This window comes from Pseudopipra pipra, chromosome W, assembly GCF_036250125.1.
Source record: "Pseudopipra pipra isolate bDixPip1 chromosome W, bDixPip1.hap1, whole genome shotgun sequence".
NCBI classification, from domain to species: domain Eukaryota; kingdom Metazoa; phylum Chordata; class Aves; order Passeriformes; family Pipridae; genus Pseudopipra; species Pseudopipra pipra.
Genome location: NC_087580.1, coordinates 26,632,435 through 26,645,919, shown reverse-complemented (window position 1 = coordinate 26,645,919; position 13,485 = coordinate 26,632,435). Strand labels below are relative to the sequence as shown.

Below are 13,485 nucleotides of genomic sequence, written 5' to 3'. Positions count from 1 at the left end.
ACACCACTTGTGCTCCACTCCCTTCCCCAGCCTCGCTGCTCTTCTCTGCACCTGCTCCAGCCCCTCCAGGGCCTTCCTCAACTCAGGGGCCCAGAGCTGGACACAGCACTCCAAGGGTGTCCTCACCAGCGCTCACTCCAGCCCAACAATCACTTCCCTGCTCCTGCTGACACACTCTTCCTCAGCCAGGTCCCTCTGCAGAGCCCTCCTGCCTTCCAGCACATCAATACACCCCCAGCTTGGTGTCACCTGCACATTTGCTGATGAAATGCCTGGTTCTGCAGCAGCTGCAGATGCTCAAGGGGCAGCAGGACCAAGTCAGGGGCCTGGAGGGGCCTGGGGGGCTTTGAGGTTCAGGAGGGTCTTGGGGGAGCTGGGGAGGGGCTTTGGGGCTTGGGGGTACAAACCAAGACAGACCAGTACAGACCAAGACAGACCAGTACCTCCTCACTGCTCCCCAGATCTCTCCTGGAGCTGGGCCACGTTGCCCTGGGACACCTGAGCCCCCCCAGTGCCCTCCCAGTACAGCCCAGTGCCCCCAGTACAGCCCACTGTGTTCCTCTCCCAGGGTGCCAGGTGATCCCTCTTTGGTGAGGGCTGGAAGGGATTTGAGGGGAAGCTAGGGGAGATTTGAGGGGGTGGTTGGATAGGAATTTGGGGGGGTTTGGGGTGCTTTGGGTGCATTTAGGGGAGTTAAAAGGGGTCTTGGAGGTCAAAGGATCTGTAGGGGGAGGGGATTAAAAGGAAAAGGGGGGTTAGGAGACATTTGGGAGGGGTTAATGATGTCTAGGGGGAAAGAGGAGGGGCTGCACCATGAGCAGGTGAGTCCTGATACCCCCTTGGGGTTCCCAAGACCTTCTTGGTGTCCCTAATTCCCACCTTAACACCCCATGACCGCCCTGGTGTCTCTAATGTCCCCAGGGCCTCCCCATGGCCATAATTCCCCCCAATTCCACTGTCCCCACACCCCTCCTCATTGTCCCCACTGTCCCCAAACCCCATCCCTGATGTCCCCAATCCTCCATCTCCCTCCAGGAGCCCCCCCTGGACCCTCTGACCACAAAAATGCTCCCACCCCCACAGTAACAGAAAGGCCAAGGGCATCTGGGGACACGTTGGGGACAGTTGGGGGGCTTTGGGGGGGCACTGGGAGGGACTGGGGGGTTAATGGGGGATTACCAGGACACACGGGGGGACACTGGCAGGTTACTGGGCCATACTGGGGGTTACTGGGTGCTCACTGGAGGATCACTGAGCCATCCTGGGGGGCAGTGGGAGGTCACTGGGACACACTGGCTGGTCACTTAGGGGGTTACTGGGCCATACTGAGGGCCAGTAGGAGGTCATTGGGATATACTGGGGGCACTGGGATCCCCTTAGTCGGTTCTGCTACATCTTCCCCCTGGACTTTTGGGGGCACTCGCAGGACCCCTCCCCTGGGGTCTGGGAGATCCTCTGAACCCCACTGCTGGGCTTTACAGGACCCCCGGGCCCCCCTTTCTTTGGGGCCTCTGCGTGCTGAGTTTTGGGGGTCTCTGGGGGTCGAGGGGAGAATTGGGATCCCCTTTCCTTGGGGTTGGTCCGCTGGGCTGGCAGAGGTGCTGTGGTGGGATGGGAAATGGCATCATAGGAGTTTTATTTGGCCGTGGCCAGACAGGACTGACACGGAGACGCCCCAAAATCTTCTCAAACCCCCTGAAATCCCCTTCAGAAATCCACCCCTGGACCCACCGAAACCTCATCAAAGACACTCAAAATCCCCTCAAAGACATCATCTCCCCCCCCCAGGACCCCCTAAACCCCCTCAGTAACCTGCCAAACCCACCTGGGACCCCCCAGGCCCTTTCAAGGACCTCAAAAACTCCCTCAGAGACCCTCAAAACCGTCTGGGACTCCCGAAATCCCCCTAGAAACCTCCAAAATTGCTTCAAAGACTCTCCCCCCAAAGGCCCCCAGGACCTCCCAATTCCCTCGGAGACTCCAAAACTCCCTCAGGGATTCCCAAACCCCTTCAGGGACCTTCAACCTCCCCCCTAAGTCCCCTCAGGACACCAAACACCTTCAGAGACCCCCTAAAACCTCCTCAGGGACCCCTTAAAGCCCCCAAGGGACCACAAAACCACAGAACAGCAGAAGAGCTTTCTGTAAAGGAAGGGAGCAAAGAATCTGAGAAGGACGAGACCAAGGAAAAACTGAAGCAAAGCAATAAAATCATCCTGGCCCCTGCAGTTTTTCCTTCACCTTTTTCTCACTTTTCCTTTTTTTAGGGTTCTTTTTTTCGTTGGGTGGTTTTGAATTTTTTTCTCCGAGGGACTTTTTCGGCAATCGAATCGAACATCCGGGTTCTTGGGAGGCCTCCGGGCCCCGAGGCCCCCGAGAGAGTCCTCCGAACCTCCGAACTCTCCGCGCTAAACCCTCCCGAGCCCTGCAGCCTTTCCACCCACAGCCGCGCTCCCCGCAGCCCCCGAGGGGATCCCCAGACCCCGCTCTCCCGCACCCCCCGCCTGCACTCAGAGCTCACCGACCGACCCGCCGCCATCACCGATTCCCGGCAGCCAACGCGGCAGGGGCGGGGGCGGGGCTGCGGGGGCGTGGCCGCGCGCTGATTGGCTGCGGCGGCGTTCTCTGAACGCGGTGCGCGCGCAGCCGGGACTCGGTGATGGCGGCGGGGCCTGCGGTTCGCTCTGAGTGCTGTGAGTCCCCCGGGGGGGCTCGGGAGGGTTTAGCGGGGGGGTTCGGGGATAACCGAGGAGGTTTTGAGGGGTCCCTGAGGGAGTTCGGTGTCCTGAGGGGACTCAGGGGGTGGTTGAAGGTTCCTGAAGGGGTTTGGGGGTCTCTGAGGGGGTTTTGGTTTCTGAGGAGATTTGGGGGGTGCCAGGTGGGGTTTGGGGGTCTCTGAGGAGGTTTGGGGGTCCTGGCGGGACCTTTTAGGTTGTTTTGGGGTCTCTAGGGGGTTTACGGGGTCTTAGACGGTTTTGAGGGTCTCTGAGGGGGATTAGGGGGTCCCTAAAGGGGACTGGGGGGTCCCAGGTGGGTTTTGCGGGTCACTGAGAAGGTTTGGAGGGTGCTGGGTAGGGATGAGGTCTCTGAGGGCATTTGAGGGGACCTCGAGAAGGTTTTGATGTGTCGAGGGGGGGCTTTCAGGGGTTTTGAGGGCATTTTGGGGGGTCGCCTAAAGCCCAGCAGTGGGTCCAGGGGGTCCCCCAGCCCCAAAGGGGGGGGGTCCTAGGGATGGCCCCCAAAATCCGGGGTGGGAAATGTGCCACATCCGGGTAAGGGGATCCCTAGACCCCAGTATATGCCAGTGACTTTCCAGTGACCCCTTCAGTGACCAGCCAGTGTGTCCCAGTGACCTCCCACTGCCCCCCAGGATGGCCCAGTGATCCTGCAGTGAGCACCCAGTAACCCCCAGTATGGCCCAGTAACCTCCCAGTGTCTCCCTGTGTGTTCTGGTAATCCCCCAGTAACTCCCCAGTCCCTCCCAGTGTCCCTCAGTTCCCCCCAGTGTGTCCCAGTATCCCCCAGTAATCACCCAGGGCCCTGCAAAGCCCCCCAACTCTCCCCAATGTTTCCCCAGATGCCCTTGGTCTTTCTGTTAGTGTGTGTGTGGGGTGTTTTTGTGGTCAGAGGGTCCAGGGGGGGCTCCTGGGGTGAGATGGAGGGTTGGGGACATCAGGGTTGGGTTTGGGGACAGTGGGGTGGGGTTTCTGGACAGTGGAATTGGGGGTGCCTAGGGGGGAATTAGGGCTATGGGAAGTCCCTGGGAACATTGGAGACACCAGAGGGGCCTCAGGGTGTCAAGAGAGGAACTGGGGACCCCAAGAGGGTCTTGGGGACACCAGGGGGGGTCTAAAGACTCATCTGCTCTTGGTGCAGCCCCTCCTCTGCCTGCCCAGGCCTCATTAACCCCCCCAAATGTCTCCTAGCCTCCATTTCCCCTTTAATCCCCTCCCCCCATAGGTACCTCTGACCCCCCAATGTCCCCAAGACCTCTTTTAACTTCCCTAAAGGCACTCAAAACCCCCAAATCCCCATCCAAACCCCCAGATCCCCCCAAATCTTCCCCAGTCCCCCCTCAAATCACTTCCAACCCTCCCCAAAGAGGGATCACCCAGCACCCTGGGACAGGAACACACTGGGCTGTACTGGGGGCACTGGGCTGTACTGGGAGGGCACTGGGGGGGCTCAGGTGTCCCACAACAAGGTGGCCCAGCTCCAGGAGAGATCTGGGAAGCAGTGAGGAGGTACTGGTCTGTCCTGGTCTGTCCTGGTCTGTCCTGGTCTGCCCCCCAATCCCCAAAGCCCCTCCCCAGCTCCCTCAGGACCCTCCCGGACCCCAAAGCCCCCCAGGCCCCCTTCAGGCCCCTGACTTGGTCCTGCTGCCCCTTGAGCATCTGCAGCTCCTGCAGAACCAGGCATTTCTTTGCTCCCCACAGGGTCCTTCCCACACCCAGAATGGAATCTGGAGGCAGCAGGATGTGCACAGGGCTCCCATTTCCTACAGTGCAAAGGGGCTGCAGGGAATGATTCCCCTGCTCTTGCAAATCTGCCAAAACCTGCAGGGCACAGAAGGGGGAGCTTCAGGAATTTGCTGGCCTTGGGAGTGGAGCTCACAGGGTATTGAGGGGAACATATCCCTCAAATACAATCTCTCTGCATACACAATATCTGTCTGGACAGACAGATAAAGCAATAACCAGATATATTCTGTGTCATATATATGGCACATATTCTATAGAATCCATCCTTAGGTGTTGTATGATAGATCTGTAAGATATTACACATAATAAGCAGTAATAAGGCAAGTGTCCTCCTTAGGGACATAAACTTCAGAAGGGAACTTGCACTTGACCCCCTCCCTCTTCAGCTTCGAGCCACCTGGTGCCACAGAGGGGGACAGAGCTCCTGTGGAACATTCTATTCCACTGACACAGAGCAAGGAATAAACCCAAACTATTGCCTGGGTTTGTTCCCTGGGGGTCTCTGCAGCAGCAAGCACAGCCCCACACTGACTGCTCTGGGCTGTGCAGGCATTTGTGCTTCTACCTGTCTCACACACACACAAAAGTCTGGTGTAGTGCTGCCCTCAGGAAACCCCCCACCCTTGGTCCAGCTAAAGCCGTGGAATTTGTCTTTGTTTCCCTTGGGTTCAGGGTCAGGCTGTGCCTGTGTCCAGCCCAGAGGCTCAGAAAAGCATTTCTCCCATCCCACTGCAATCTGCTGCTGCAGACAGGACCCAGGCACTGGTGGCACTGGGAGTGAACAGCAGAGTGTTTCCAGGGGCTCTCTGAAGGAACACAAGTGTCCAAAGAAACCAGCACAAGTGTCCACAGAAGTCCCAGTCCTTCATCCCTGAATGAGCTCATGCAGCCCAGGAAAAACTGTCTAAGTTTTATTTCCATGGATCGAACTTTTTCCCACTTTAACACCAGTTTAGTTCCAAACTGTTTTTTTCATTTCCTCCTCCCACTTTCCCTGAAGGACACTGACAGGGGCCATGGACACTGACAGGGATCACAGAGTTTGTCCCTTGACCATACAGCTCCTGCTGTTTGGCAGCACAGGAGAGGTTAATTAGAGCCCAGGCTCCAATCCCAGGGCACCCATTGGATCAGCACTTGGGGATACAAACTGACCTTGGGCTCAGGATGCAGCTGCGAGCAGAGATTCCCTGCAAAGTCTGCAGTGAGTCAAGTTCTGGAGAGGAGATTGTGTCCCATGGATGGGATTGCAGAGGGTCCCTCAGGTCCCCAACATGAATCATCACTCTCTGCAAGTCCCTGCCAGGAGGTTGTAGCCAGGTGGGGGTGGGGCTGTTCTGCCAGGAAGCAGCAGTAGGACAAGAGGGCTGGGTCTTGAGCTGTGCCAGGGGAGGTTTAGGTTGGATATTAGGAAGGAATTTTTTGCTGAGAGAGTCATCAGGCCTTGGAATGGTCTGGGCAGGGAGGGGGTGGAGTCAGCGTCCCTGGAGGTGTTGAAGGTGAGAGTGGATGTGGCCTCAGTGCCATGATCTGGGAAGCACTGCAGGGTTGGATCAAGGGTTGGACTTGATGATCTCGGAGGTCTTTTCCAACCCAACGGATTCTGTGATTGCCATTCCTATGGCAGCACATGCTTGAGGCTCTATCCCCAGGGTGATAGAGATGTCTGTCCATATCTATCTCCAAGGTTAGTCTGTAAATGTGTGGTGTTAGAAAAGCAGACTCAGTTCTGGGCTGGTTGTCGAAGGAGAAAGAAGCCCAGAGGCCAGTGCAAGCAGGCAGCCCTCAGCTTGCACCTGATGTCCCCTCCCTGCAGGTTCCTGTCCTTGAGCCCAGGCCCTGAGGTGAGGCTGAGAAGTGGCGCGGAGGTGAGCCCAGAGCTGTCCCTGAGGTGAGGCTGAGAATAAGTGCAAGGCAGAGGTGCTGCTGAGGAAGGAGAACCCCGTGGTGGGAAGAAGACAAAATTGAGAGTGCCCATCCCTGAGAAGGTGCTGTGTCCATCCCCTGTGTGCCAGGTGAGCTGGGGCTTTGCTGCAGAGCTGCGGGCGCTGATTTGAGCGTCTCCAAGTGCTGAGATGGTGGGCACCCAGGAACACAAACTGTGCCTGGCCACGGAGCCTGCAAGGAGGAACAGCAAAGAGACAGCCCTGGCAGTGTGTGGGGCCAGGTTGTCCATGTGCCTTCCCCTGCAGGCCCTGTCTGTCCCTGCTGGGCCCCTGTCCATCCCCATCAGGTCCCTGCCCGTCCCCCCCGGGCTGAGCTCCCCCCAGGAAGTGCCGTGGAGCTGAAGCTGCTGCCATCCCCCCCCTGCAGCCGCTGCCCCAGGCAAGGGAGCAGCAAAGGCAGGGCCAGGAGCAGAGGCAGCAGCAGGGGAGCCCTGGGGGGGCCGGGAAGCTCTTGTGTGGGTCAGGAAAGAGGCGCTGGGCACGAGGCCGGGGCTGTGCTGAGCAGGCCCAGCCCTCACATCCCCCCAGCCAACGCCGGCTGCCCGGGGGGCTTGGGAGGGACCCCCAGCCCGTGTGCCCCACACTGAGCTGGCAGAGAGAGAGCCAAGGGACAGGGCCATGGGCAGAGCCACAGGTGAGGGACAGGCAGGGCCATTGCAGGGCCACGGTGAGGGCACAGCCTGTGGCAGCAGAGCTGCCCAGGGCCGGGGGCAGCCGGGGGTGTTGGTACCAGGCAGTGCTGGGGCTGAGCAGAGCACGAGGCCTCTTGCAGAGCCCTGGAGCAGCCTCCCACTTGCCAGCCCCGCCCTGGTGGGATGACACTGTCCCCTCCCTACAGGACACTCCCCCCAAAATCTTCGTAGGGGCCTTTCTTTGTGTCTATTCCTGGTTGCTAATTGATTCTGGGGACCTGAGGGAGCCTCTGCAATCCCATCCATGGGGCACAATCTCCTCTCCAGAGCTTGACTCCCTGCAGTCTTTGCAGGGAAATCTGTGCTGGTAGCCCAGTATGTCCCGACCCCCACGCTCTCTCCAGGATATTCAGGATAAGTTCCCCTGTCCCAGACACCCACGGGCTGGCAGGGTGTGGTTGTTCTCCTGCTGTTGCTGTTGCTGCTCCACCCCTGTCCCTGCCCTTCCTGCCGCTGTCGGGTGAGCGGAGCGGCCACGATGGGAAAGGGGTGAGAGAAGTGAAAAGAGCGGTTGGGCCCCCGAAAGGGAGCGTGAGGGGCGGTGGGTCACCCCCAAAGGGAGCTGGGGGGAGCGAGGATTTGGGGGGCCAGTGGGAAAGGGTGGGAGAGGGGGGAGAGCAGGAGTGGAGTTGCTGTGGGGTTGCCTTGGTGTCCCCATGCCTTGATCCCTGGAGAGCGGGGGAGGCTGGAGAGAGGGGGGAGCTGTGAGAGCCCCGAGAGCCTGGAGAAGGGGCTGTGGAGAAGGGGAAACCTGGAAAGTGGGGACCTCTGAGATTCCCGGGACAATGAAGTGGAGAACCTGGAGAGGGGGAATGTCTGGGAACGCGGCACCCCAAAGGCGAGAGTCACAGGAGAAGTGGTCCTTGGGACCCCCAACACTCTCAGCATCCCTAAGTGGGACTCCCAGCATCCCAGACAGGGGAGACCCTCTGAACCCCAGAGGGGAGAGACCAGAGAGGGGGAACTCCTGTGAGAGTTTTTATGGCTTAATCTTGGTATTTTAGAGTATTTTTTAGCTGAGTCTAAAATTTTTGCAGTATGTGGGGGGTTCGTCTCACTATTTCTAAGAGGGTTTTTTCCTGAATCTTGGTGGTTTGGGTTTTTCTGGGCTGAGTCTTGGTGTTTTGGAGGGTTTTATGGTCATAGGATGCGTGGTGAGTTCTAGAGATGGACTTGGGCAGGAGGAACCCCCAAGCCAACGCGCTCAGCCCTTGTTTTCCCCCCATCAGGATTTGTCCTTCCCAAAGCTTGGGCGGATGGAGGAGGAGGCTGCGAGGAAGAGGAAGATGCCTTGGGCCCCCCAGGCAGGTGAGGAGGAAGTCAGTGTCCCTTTGGGTGGGTGTTGTGCTGGCTCTGTCAGCCGAGCATGGCCCCGGCTGCAGGACAACCCCGCTGGCGCCGCCGTCCTGCCGGGGCCGGAGTTGGGGGGATGTCCTTGGCCTTCCCTGTGGGCCGGAGGCAAATCCCCTCCCCGTCCTTCTTGCTTCCTGCCCCAGGCCCCGAGCTGAGGACGGAGAGCCCGGAGGACAAATCCCCCCGTGAGACACTGGTGGGAGAGGCTGTTTTGAAGGGCTCCCCGGCGCAGGAAGGCAGCGGGGAGGAAAAGGGCCGGAGATCCCCCCACAGGAGGGGCTCCAAAGCCATCCCAGGGTGCTCTGAGGAGGAAAGACCCAGCCTGTGCCGGGAAGGCGGCCGGAGCTTGAGGGGGAGCTCTGAGCTGGTGATCCCTGAGCAGCCTCCCATCAGGGAGAAACCCTTCAGGTGTTTGGAATGTGGGAAGAGCTTTAGGAGGAGCACCACCCTCCTCACCCACCAGCACATCCACACTGGAGAACATCCGTACACATGTGGTCAATGTGGAAAGAGCTTCAGGAGCAACACCACTCTGATCCAGCACCAGATTATCCACAGTGCGGAAAGGCCTTACAGATGTGGGGAGTGTGGGAAGAGCTTCAGGCAGAGCTCCAGCCTCTGCATCCACCAGCGCATCCACACTGGGGAACGGCCCTACATGTGTGGGGAATGTGGGAAGAGCTTCACTGACAGCTCCAACCTGATCCGACACCAGCGTATCCACACCATGGAACGGCCCCACACGTGTGGGGAATGTGGGAAGAGCTTCATGCGAAAATCCCACCTCTTCACCCACCAGCGCTTGCACACTGGGGAACAGCCCCACACGTGTGGGGAGTGTGGGAAGAGCTTCAATGACAGCTCTGGCCTCCATGTGCACCGTCGCATTCACACCGGGGAACGGCCCTACAAGTGTGTTGAGTGTGGGGAAAGCTTCAGGACCAGCTCCAGCCTCCGCTCTCACCAGCTCATCCACAGCGGGGAACGGCCCTACAAGTGCTTGGAATGTGGGAAGGGGTTTCAGACCAGCTCAGATCTCTTGAAGCACAAGCCGACACACACAGGGGAGTGGGCCTTCCACTGCACCTACTGCGGGAAGGGCTTCAACCGGAACTCCACCCTTGTCATACACCGGCGCATCCACACTGGAGAGAGGCCCTACAAGTGTGGGGAGTGTGGGAAGAGGTTTAAACGCAGCTCACATCTCATCCAGCACCAGCGGACACACACGGATGAGAGGCCCTTTCGCTGCACCGACTGTGGGAAGGGCTTCAACCAGAGTGGTAACCTCGTCACCCACCGCCGCATCCACACCGGGGAGAGGCCCTACAAGTGTGGGGAGTGTGGGAAGAGCTTCACCGACAGCTCTGGCTTGACCTCACACCAACGGACCCACCAGTAAGGGAAGCCCTACCAGTGCCCCGACTGCAGGAAGAGCGTCGGCCGCTGCTTCCACCTCGAATGAAGCCCCTGATGCTGAGGCAACCCCTGGAGTCCAGTGACTGTCAGTTCATCCCTCTTGACCACAAAGGGCCAGTCCCCTTTCCCAGGGGCAGCTTCTTCCAACAGAATCCTTTTTGGGGGTGTGTGTGGAGATTCCTGCCTTGGCTGGGGACCCCCCAAGGTCAGTTCTGGAGGTTGAGAGCAGAGATCTCCCCATGAGCATTGGTTTGGGGGAGTTCCATCCATCTCCAATTAAGAATTATTGCTTTTCTGCCAGCTTGAGTAGAATTGCTTCAACAATTGCTTTAGTGTAGAGCACTGTCCTGTCTTATCCTGTACTCTGGTAGTTTTAGTGTTTCTATTGTGCAGTAAATAATTCTGATGAAGTCTTTTGTCTGATCATTTGTAACCCTAAATAAATTTCTTTCTATGAATCGATCTGATTTGCCATCATTAAACCTGGAGGACAAAAATGATTCAATCACACCTCTGTAATTCCTCTGAACTGAAAATGTTGTCATTAATTCAAGGCTGAGATTGGATCCAGCAGCCCCCGACACCCCACAGTCAGTTGGGAGCTCGGGGGGCCAGCCCCTTTTGCCAACTTGCCTGTGCCCAAAGACCCCCCATGGGACCGTCAGACCCACCAGACCACCCCTCCTTTTCTACCCTTCTCCCTGTTTCTCCCATTTTCCCATTGTCCCCTTAATCCTCATTTTCCCCCCTGAACAGTTTTTGGGTCCAAATCACCACTTTTTGCCCTCTCTCCTGTGGGCACTGAAGGAGAAAATGAGGCTGCACACACAGAGTTCCATTCCGGGACTTGTCCCCCCATCTTTCCAGCGTCCCCCTTTCATTGGGGTTCCTTTGGAAACAGCGCCTGGGCTTTGTCTTTTAGTCCACTGGAATTCCCAGCATGGCCCCAAAGCAGTGCCCTGATCCCACACATTCCCCTCCCCTCATGTGCTGGCTGTGTTCAGCCACCAGAGAAAAACACAGGCTGCCATGCAGAGCGTTCCAAGTGGTTTCCACTTTGGCAAACAGCACTCTCTGGATGGAAAACACCAGCCAAGGCCAAAACACTCCTTTTGGATCCTGATTAACTAAATGCAGCTGCTGCTGCCTTAACTTGTTCCCACAGAAATTCTCAGGGTTCTTTTGGTTCCAGGAGGCCCCACATGTCACAATGGCCCCTTGATTCCATGAGCTTCCATAGTCTCCAAAGATTCCTTTAGTTCCATGAGGCCCTGCAGTCCCAAAATGCCCTTTGGATTCTCAGAGATTTCCCACTGTCCCAGGGTCCCTTGTGCTTCAGAAGGAGCTGCAGTGGGACAGTGACCCCTTGGTTCCGTGAGCTCTGCAGTGTTCCAGGAATCCTTGGGTTCCAGGAGAGCCTGCAGTTTCACAAGGAGCACTTGAATGCAGGAGGTTCTGCAGGGTCCCAATGGCCCCTGGATTCTGGGAGGTTCAGAAATATCTCAGGGCTCCCTTGGTTCCAGGAGGACACACATGTCACCAGGAACCCTTGGTTCCAGGAGGTTTGACAGTGTCCCAGAATTCCTTTGATTTCATGAGGCCCTGGATTGTCCCAATGGACTCCTGATTCCATCAGCCCCCTCGATGTCACAATGGTCCCTTGGTTCCATGAGTTTCTGCAGCGTCCCAGGGTTCTTTTTGTTCCATGGGGAGCTGCAGTGTCACAATGGGCCCTGAATTCCAGGAGTTTTCCCAGGGTGACAGTGCTGCCTTGATTCCATGAGATTGCCTAGGGCTCCTTTGGCTCCAGAAGGCCCTGCAGTGTCACAATGGTCCTTGGTTCCATGAGGTTCCACCATGTCCTTGCTGGAACATGCGTGGCTCTAATGCTGCCCCACCTGCAGAGCTGCCTCCAGCTCTGGGCTCCAGCCCAGGAAGGACATGGACCTGTTGGAGCGAGTGCAGAGGGGAGCAGCAAGAGGATCAGAGGGATGGAGCAGCTCTGCTGTGAGGAAAGGCTGAGAGAATTGGGATTGTTGAGGCTGGAGAAGAGAAGGCTTTGGGCTGACCTAATTGTGGCCTTCCAGTGTCTGGAGGGAGCCAACAAGAAAGATGGAGAGAGACTTTGGACAAGGTCCTGGAGTGACAGGACAAGGGGCAGTGGCTTCACACAAGTAGAGGGAAGGGTTAGAGGAGATAGTAGGAAGGAAATCTTGAATCTGAGGGTGCTGAGATGCTCTTGAAGGCCCCTCCCAAGCCAAAGCATTCCATGATTGTGGGACTGGTGGGTGAGGTGGTGGTCAGAACCGTCTGGGGCACAGGGACCCAAAATGAGGGAGTTTTCCATTGTGGGGGAAGGAAGGAGGGGGCAGCAGAACTGACCCCTTGGACACCTGGCAGGCAGGCTTTGGCTGGAAGCTGGTGATGGGGAGCTGAGTGAAACCCCACAATGCAGGAGGAAATGGTCAGTGACCTGCTCTGCCAGTGAGACCTCCCCCAAGTGCCTGGGCCCACATGGGATGCAGCCAAGAGTCCTGAGGGAGCTGGAGGAAGAGCTGGCCAAGCCACTCTCACTCATTCCCCAGCAGTGCTGCACAACTGCACAAGTCCCAGCTGACTGGTAACAAGCAAATGGGATGCCCATCCACAGGAAGGGCCAAAAGGGGGATCTGGGCAACTCCTGGCCCATCCCATTGACCTCAGGACCAGGGAAGTCCATGCAGCAGATCCTCCTCAGTGCCATCCCATGGCAGGGGCAGGACAACCAGGGGATCAGGCCCAGCCAGCGTGGGGTTGGGAAAGGCAGGTCCTGCCTGACCAACCTCATCTCCTTCTCTGACAAAGGACCCGCTCAGCAGCTGAGGGAAAGGCTGGGGATGTGTCTCTCTGGAATTCCAGAAAGCCTTTGGCACCATCTCCCCCAGCATCTCCTGCACAAACTGGCTGCTCATGGCTTGCCCGGGGAACTGTTTGCTGGGTGACAAAGTGTCTGATGGCCCAGGGAGTGGTGGGGAATGGAAGGAAATCCAGTTGGGGCCAATCACTAGTGGGGTTCCCAAGGGCTCAGGGTTGGGGCTGCTCCTGTTTAACATCGTTCTGGGTGATCTGGACCAGAGGATCGAGTGCCCCCTCAGGAAAGTCGTGGACAACACCACGTTGGGTTTGAGTGTGGATGTGCTGGAGAGCAGGAAGGCTCTGCAGAGGGATCTGGACAGGCTGGATCAATAAGGCCAAGTGTCAGGGCCTGCCCTTGGCTCCCAACAACCCCCTGGACGCTCCAGGCTGGGGGCAGAGGGGCTGGAGAGCTGCTCAGCAGGAAGGGACTTGGGGGTGCTGCTTGACAGCAGCTGGATATGAGGCAGAGTGTGCCCAGGGGGGCAAGAAGGCCAAGGGCATCGTGGCCTTTGTGGAGAAGAGTGTGGCCAGCAGGAGCAGAGAACTGATTGCCCCTCTGTGCTGGGCACTGGGGAGGCCCCACCTGGAGTGCTGTGTCCAGTTCTGGCCTCTCAGTGCCAAAAGGCCCTTGAGGGGCTGGAGCGTGTCCAGAGAAGGGAACGGAGCTGGGGAAGGCTCTGGAAAACATGTCTGCTGAGG

At 57.9% G+C, this 13,485-nt stretch overlaps 1 protein-coding gene and 1 pseudogene across 1 annotated transcript in view; one reads left to right on the top strand and one right to left on the bottom strand.

The window, feature by feature from the left end:
* LOC135405256 (zinc finger protein 260-like) overlaps positions 1-10,000 on the top strand; it is an 88,863-nt gene extending 78,863 nt beyond the window's left edge. Inside the window, 1 exon segment of the mRNA XM_064639921.1 lies at positions 8,866-10,000. Coding sequence (XP_064495991.1) covers positions 8,866-9,874 — 1,009 coding nt within the window. The 3' untranslated portion in view covers positions 9,875-10,000.
* The window catches only part of LOC135405598 (zinc finger protein 850-like), a 598,288-nt pseudogene that overhangs the window by 277,814 nt on the left and 306,989 nt on the right, over positions 1-13,485 (bottom strand).